The sequence below is a fragment of the Dufourea novaeangliae genome, unplaced genomic scaffold (assembly GCF_001272555.1).
Source record: "Dufourea novaeangliae isolate 0120121106 unplaced genomic scaffold, ASM127255v1 scaffold155, whole genome shotgun sequence".
Lineage (NCBI taxonomy): Eukaryota > Metazoa > Arthropoda > Insecta > Hymenoptera > Halictidae > Dufourea > Dufourea novaeangliae.
The window spans coordinates 34,596-41,483 of record NW_015374035.1 but is presented as its reverse complement, the minus strand read 5'-3'; the positions used below and the strand labels follow the sequence as shown (position 1 = coordinate 41,483).

General features: G+C 32.5%; 2 protein-coding genes across 2 annotated transcripts; both read left to right on the top strand.

Annotated features, from left to right (window-relative positions):
- Nucleotides 1-162: 162 nt before the first annotated feature.
- Nucleotides 163-3,735, top strand: LOC107189518 (FK506-binding protein 15). The gene is made up of 12 exons (XM_015578073.1): nucleotides 163-369; nucleotides 639-803; nucleotides 880-1,399; nucleotides 1,483-1,686; nucleotides 1,918-1,956; nucleotides 2,043-2,225; nucleotides 2,305-2,487; nucleotides 2,550-2,772; nucleotides 2,842-3,119; nucleotides 3,197-3,322; nucleotides 3,396-3,575; nucleotides 3,655-3,735. Exons 1-12 carry the CDS (start codon nucleotides 290-292, stop codon nucleotides 3,733-3,735), a joined length of 2,262 nt encoding a protein of 753 aa, XP_015433559.1. The 5' UTR covers nucleotides 163-289.
- A 921-nt stretch (nucleotides 3,736-4,656) lies between these two features.
- Nucleotides 4,657-6,808, top strand: LOC107189519. Its single transcript, XM_015578074.1, has 5 exons — nucleotides 4,657-4,936; nucleotides 5,066-5,174; nucleotides 5,242-5,589; nucleotides 5,658-5,979; nucleotides 6,198-6,808. Exons 1-5 carry the CDS (start codon nucleotides 4,668-4,670, stop codon nucleotides 6,725-6,727), a joined length of 1,578 nt encoding a protein of 525 aa, XP_015433560.1. The 5' UTR covers nucleotides 4,657-4,667; the 3' UTR covers nucleotides 6,728-6,808.
- Nucleotides 6,809-6,888: the final 80 nt, after the last annotated feature.

Genomic DNA, 6,888 nt, shown 5'->3' with positions numbered 1-6,888 from the left:
CCCCCCCCGCCGGACCGCGAGTGCCACAGTCCCGTGATCCCAACAACAGTCCCTTTTAGTCACCTCTTACGACAGGCAGGGATTACCGTGGGCGTATTCTGTCCCCCGCCACACAGGGGATAAAAGTGTCGATACCTTGGTGGTACCGATTCAACCTGATTTAACCCTATTAATCTGCAAGTTACAAATAGAAATGTCAATTGCTGCCTATCGGTGGTTTAAATTAATAGTTTATTCGTTCTTTACATGACAGAACATCGTTTTTATTTGATAAATTAGATACGTAACCATGAATTCGGGAAGTGAATTGCCAAATCTTGATAAGATTTTTCGAGACGAAGACGAGCCAGATTTTTTACCGTCTGGAGGGTATGTGTTTTAATAATTCTTATTTTATTGATGCGTGACATTTAGAAACTTCAAGAGTTTGGAATAGTATTTTGCAATCGACTATGTCTATATAACAATATATACTATGTATATGTACGGATTGTATTCAAGAAAAGGAAGTTAATGAAAATAAAGGTTATACTGTCAAATATTATTTGAATTACCAATTTGCTTCCATTCAGTCTTCGTATTGTTAAAACATTACTATGACTTAAAGTGCGAAAAATTAATACGAATGCGCCTTTTAGATCTAGTTTAGCTGCTATTTTTGGGTTACAAGTTAAATCATCAGACAGTCATTCTTTAACAAAGCAACAGGTTATCAAGAAACCAGGCAGTACACGTAATCTACAGCAAATAGCTCCAAACAAAACGGAGGTCATAATTGCAAAAGCAGTACATGCATTTAAATTGTAAGTTATAATACTATGTAAATTTTTTGATGCTTAGTCCCTTTTGTTAGTGTATAATAATTAATACTTTGTGTAGACAAAATGGAGCTTATGTATCAGTCGGCAAGCTTGGTATGGCACTTACAGGAAATATTGCAACAAAAGTATATCAGATTATCTTGTACAAGAGTAAGCAAGATCATGTATCCACTGTAACAGTGACACCCAATTTTATATATATAGTACAGCCGAATAATTACTCCAGTTATTACGATTATAACAAGGAGAACTGGTCAATTTTATTTGAAAATAATGTTGTTTGTATGGAGTTTGCCAAAGAAATTGGGTTAGCTCGATATTTCTCAAACGATGGAAGAATAGAGAATGTATTTTATCAGGATTTATCACCCATAAATAAAGATACAATAGCAAAAAAAGGAGATAGTGTCAATATCAAATATTTTATTGCCTCGGAAATAACACAGCCTTTTAAATGTAACTCCACACTATTACAAACAATGACAATAGAAATATCTACAGATGATAATTGGGAGAAGATACTTTTAGGAAACAGCAAAGGATTGAAAAGAATTTTGTTTTTGCCACCTAGCAAACAGGTTTCTCTCTCATGTTTTATGTAATTTGAATGAATTTTGATAAATGAAATACATATAATAATGTTAAATATAATATTTTGTAGATAAGCTTAGGTCCTGGGTTTCCTAAAGAGAAAGATGTTGTATTGGAAATAGAAATAATGAATATACAGTCAAAGGAAGAAGTTACTCAATTGTGTAAAGTTGCAAGCGATAAAGCATCTATCATATCAAGAATGGCAAAAATGGGTCAGTCTATGTTGCCAAAAATACCTACGTCCACTACTACTGACTCTGAAGATACAGAGGTATGTAGACTTTTCTTGAATAAAGGATTTCTCTTATTCAAAGTGGTAAAAAGTAGTGCTTTTCTTATTTTATCAGTGTATTATACAAATATCAAAGGCCAAAATATTTCATACTCTAAAAAACGTGTAGAAGAAAAAAATTCTTTGCCCGAGGTTCTAGATCAGAAGATCTCAGTAAGTTGTTCATAATAAATTATATAATGAATAATAACTTGTGTATTTCAAACATAGGATGACATACCACACAAAACACCACCACGCCAAAGGAAGGTAAATAATACCCTCTTTATTTACCTTAATTATCTAAAAATATAATTTTATCCATTAAATAATAATATAGTCACATTCTGTCTCAGGTGGAATCATCAGAAGGTGGATTTCAAAAGAAGCTTTTATCACAAGAATCTGAAGAAGAAACACCAAGAAATGTACATCGAATACCAAAATCAAAAGATGATGTGCCTGTAACAAATGTTGCTTGTAAACCTTTTGTTGCTGCATCCACTTTTACTCCTCAGTGGTCTCCTACACAAATTCAGGTATATAAATTTGAGTGTATAAAGAAACATTTATATATAAAAATTACAATTAATTTATTAATTTGTGCATGTATTATAGCCAAATTTTGTTACTCTGGATGGTCAAGTATATTCATTACAGCCACAAAGTGTAACTCCAGCAATATCATCTATCGTAGATCCAGGATTAAATATGTTGTTATCGGAGACTAGAATGACAAATACAGAACTTAGAATGGGAATGTCAAAGATAGCGGATAATGTTCAGAAGTTGCTCGATAAGGTATTTACATACTGAAGGAATCATATATTATTTACAAAGATGCCTTTATGTATCGTGTACAGTTTCATGTTCTTGAACTTCAAAATGCTACATCCCCTATAAAAGATCAAACAACTTTGGATGCTGCTTTGAGAATGTTGTTGATTACAACTGCATCCCAAACTGAAGAAAAGGATAAACAGCTACAAAAAAGTTCTGACGTTGTAATTACCAAAAGTTCTACAGAACTAAATGAAATCAAAAGAAAAATAAGTCTACTCGAGGAAGAATTGAAAAAGTCAGAAGGTAATGTGAATATTTTTATATTATCTTTTAGTTATATAACAGTATGCTGATTGTTAGATTCCTTTACAGAAGCATTAATTGCCAGCGTAGAATGTACGAAAAACCTTGGTAGTCAGAAAGAGGCTTTTGCACAGATGAATGAATGCTTAAGTAAAAATATTCAAGAATTAGAACTGTCATTAAAGGAGACAAATCACGAACATAATAAAACAAGGAACGTTTTAAAACAATTTAAAGAACTTAATGCTAAATATGCAGAAGACAGAGTTGCGTTAGAAAGTAAAATCACTAAGCTTGTTGAGCAATGCAATTCTCTAACTTCTGTAGGTTCTATGGAAGAGAAGAATGTACGACTTGTTACTTTCCTTTCCATGTAATCTTTTATTGTCTAAAATATTTTGTTATTGGCAATTACTCCTTTCAGAATGACAACAAAAACAAGGAAATCAAACATATAATGAACAAAATTTATCATACCCTTATGGATAAATTTGTTGATGAATCATATCCTACCACTTATATAAAATCAACAATTGCAAATGTAATGAAGGTAAATAATAAATAAAATAGTCCATTTGGAATGAATAAATTGCTTATAATTCTTACGAAAAATGTAATTATAGAATGCTACATTACAAGTCTTATATACCACTGATGAGAAAAATGATAAAGGTGAAGCAGTGGTTATCAGAAGTATAGAAACTGATACTTTAAAAACATCTAGCATAGAAACAGAGAATTCTGTCTCAATTATTTTTACAGCTCAATCATCAAAGCACTCTGATGTTTCAGAAAATATTAATGTAATGTTTATCCTCTATGGTTGACTTTATATATTTTATATTTCAAATACTATATTCCTAAGTTGTATTTTGTTTACAGACATCATCCATCTTATCACAAGACGAACCACCGCCCATTCCTCCAATGGATACTGAAGATGAAAATGACTGGCTACATTGATAATTTCATTCTGTATCTCATATTCATATTTTGTGATAAGAATAAAGAATCACTTTTTTATTACAGAATTGTAAAGCTGTAATACAAATGAATATTCAATGTCTAAAGTTTTGATGCTAAGAAGTATTATTTTAATTACAATATAGTTGGTTATTTTCAACATGTTGCTGTACAAATAAATATAAGGTTATTATATTTTGTATTTATACAATCGCTGCTAAATAGTATTTCATATAAAAAAAATACATCGACTTAATATCAAATGTGAGCAACTGAATAATGCAGAAAGTATGCTGTGAATTTTTTTTATGCAATTCTATAAAATGGAAAACGTTGAATGCAACAAAATTATAACGGTTGCGCTGTAGTTCAGTCATTTGTCCTGCTTTAAAAATGGCGCAAAATCACGGTGCATGTTTTTATAACAAACGGATAAGATAAAATAGTGTTGGAAAAGCGGAATATCACGAAAAATATGATAAGACGTAAGTTGTCCCATAAAGATTGGAAATTAATAGGGAACAGAAAGTCCCGCCTGACTTTGTCAGGTTCTTTAGTAATTCTATCTGACTGTATTCACGGTTCCATCGTCTTGGCTTCTACCACGCCAATCAAACTGAAATCTAACCTTAAAACTTTCACCAATAAAAACAATGTTTTTCCTTCAATTGGATGTTCCTTAAATGGTTCCACCAGCGTATAAAAATCATGTGGAAAAACAATACAAAGAATGATTACGATGATACTATTCCGTCCATCCCTATTATATTCTCTTCTCTTTTCCACATATTATATCATGATTTGTAAACACTGTTATTGTTAACTTTAATATTTCACTTATATTTCAATAATATATAAAATACCTTGTCCCCATATACTAATAAATAACATATATTTGATTACAAAATAGATTGTTAGCTGTTACTTTTACAATGGATGTAAATGCAGTGGAAGATGAAGATGTATCCTTCCATTTGGGAGAAATGTTTGACAGTTACGAGGAGCTAGAGCATAAGCTTGAGAAATTTTCAAAACGTAGTCTAGTCCATTATTGGAGACGAGATAGTAGAACAGTCAGTGGAGCTCACATGAAAACTGCTCGTCCAATTAGCGAGCGTTTAAAGTATTATTCTGTAAAATATGCTTGTATTTATGGTGGTCAAAAGTTTTTACCACGTGGAGCAGGCAGGAGGCAGTCTCAGTTAGTTGATAAGATTTTATATTGTCAGAATTAGATTGTTAAACTAATTTCTTATTTTGAAATAAATGAATGTATTTTAATGTACCTTCAAATATATCTCCATTTTATGCATATTATTCTTTATTTTAGATCGATAAGGACGAATTGTCCAGCTCATATTATGCTAAGAGCATCTAAAGATGGTACAAAACTTGAAGTGACTAGTGTCAATAATGAACATAATCATGAAATTTCAGAGGTAACAATAGTAAAGTATTTCTAGGTTTGATGGTTTCTATTAAATTTGATTCATACTTTTTCAATAGGAGTTATTCAAGAATCTTCCACAAGAAAGAAAATTATGTGGTGAGATTAAGCAAGAAGTACAAGACTTGATGCAACTACATATAGATCGTAAGAGATTGAAAGAATATGTAAGATTACGAACAAACAAGATACTTAGGTCCAAAGATTTATTCAACATAGCAGCAGCTAATAAACAAAAAAGGAACATTACACCAGAAAGAGCTTACCAATTATTTAAAAAGATTCATGACATTGAGAAAATGCAGGGCAGAGATAATGACAGAAAAACTTATTCAGAATCCGAAGATGAAATTGCACAGACCATAAAGAGGATGAAGAAGGAACAAGAATCACCTTGGGGTCAAGATGTGAGCTATTTAATTTTATCTTACAAGAAAATAGTGCATTTATTAAGAAACTAAATTTTTTTCTATAGAGATTGCCTACCGAATTAGAAATAAGTGAGGGGAACGATGGCGAAGATTCTTACAGTGGTCAATTAACGCAAGAAGAAGTAGTAGATGAAATAGACACAACAGAAGGCGAACTTTTGAGAACGAATAACGACGGAAATATTATAGCTGCGAATGGTGAAATTGTTGGAGAACTGGTAATGCAAGATGGAGATCCCTCTGTAATAGTAGAATCCATTGTGAACGCTGATGGTTCTGTTTTCGTGGACGAAAGAGAATTTGATACTTATTGTAACAACCATTTATCGCATACGGTTGATCATAGTCAATCACCCAATACTAGGGGTAACTTCATTTGGCAATAAAAAGTATTCCTTTTAAAATGACTATTTAAAGTATCTTCATTGTCCAGAAAAAAGTTGACCTCAATTTTTGTAGAAATTATCTTGTATCTCGAAGAATAACGAAGGTATTTTGGATGGTTACTTTAAATGAGACAAAATATTTAAGGGATGTAGTAGATATATTAGAAATTTGTTCTTTATAAAGTTCTTTCATGTTAGTTTTAGATATTGAAACTGTCGCACCTAGTATTGACGTTGAAAAAATGAAAACAACATCTATTTCTCCGAAGCAACCAAATAGATCCCTTAGTCCACAACCGCAACAGTCGCCGAAGTCACCTAATGCCTTTCATGAAACTGCAGATTCTAGAATTTGGATCATGAAAGAAGCTACAAATGCTGAAATAGAGCAGGACAGTGGACCTGAGAGTGAAAGAAACTGTTCCAAGTCTGCGATCATCGGAAAAGGGGACATCGATGCACCGGAAGCGGTATTGTCTGATGAAGCGAGTCGTCAGCTACTTCACGAACAATTGGCGGTGCTTCGAGCGGAAAAGGGGAAGCTTTATCATGAGACTGAAATGCTAAAATTAAAAAAGGACAAGTTAAAGTTGCAGATAAATTGTTACTCAAATGAGATACGGAAGCAAGAAATGGAGAAAGAGAAGCTGCGGCTCGAGATCAAATTACTCCAGTCAAAGGTAATGGAGGACTCCAATGATGTTTCACATTATATTTTTGTGCCTTGAGAGACCCAAAAAGATTGACTGTAAGATATCTCGCGGATGAACCTTCGACGCTTCTGTTCTTTTAAACTGTTAAATCGTACGCGGAGCAATAATTCAATTCTGGATACGCGTAGCGATACAGCACAGATATTCCATTCTTTTTATATAGAGTGAGTTACAGA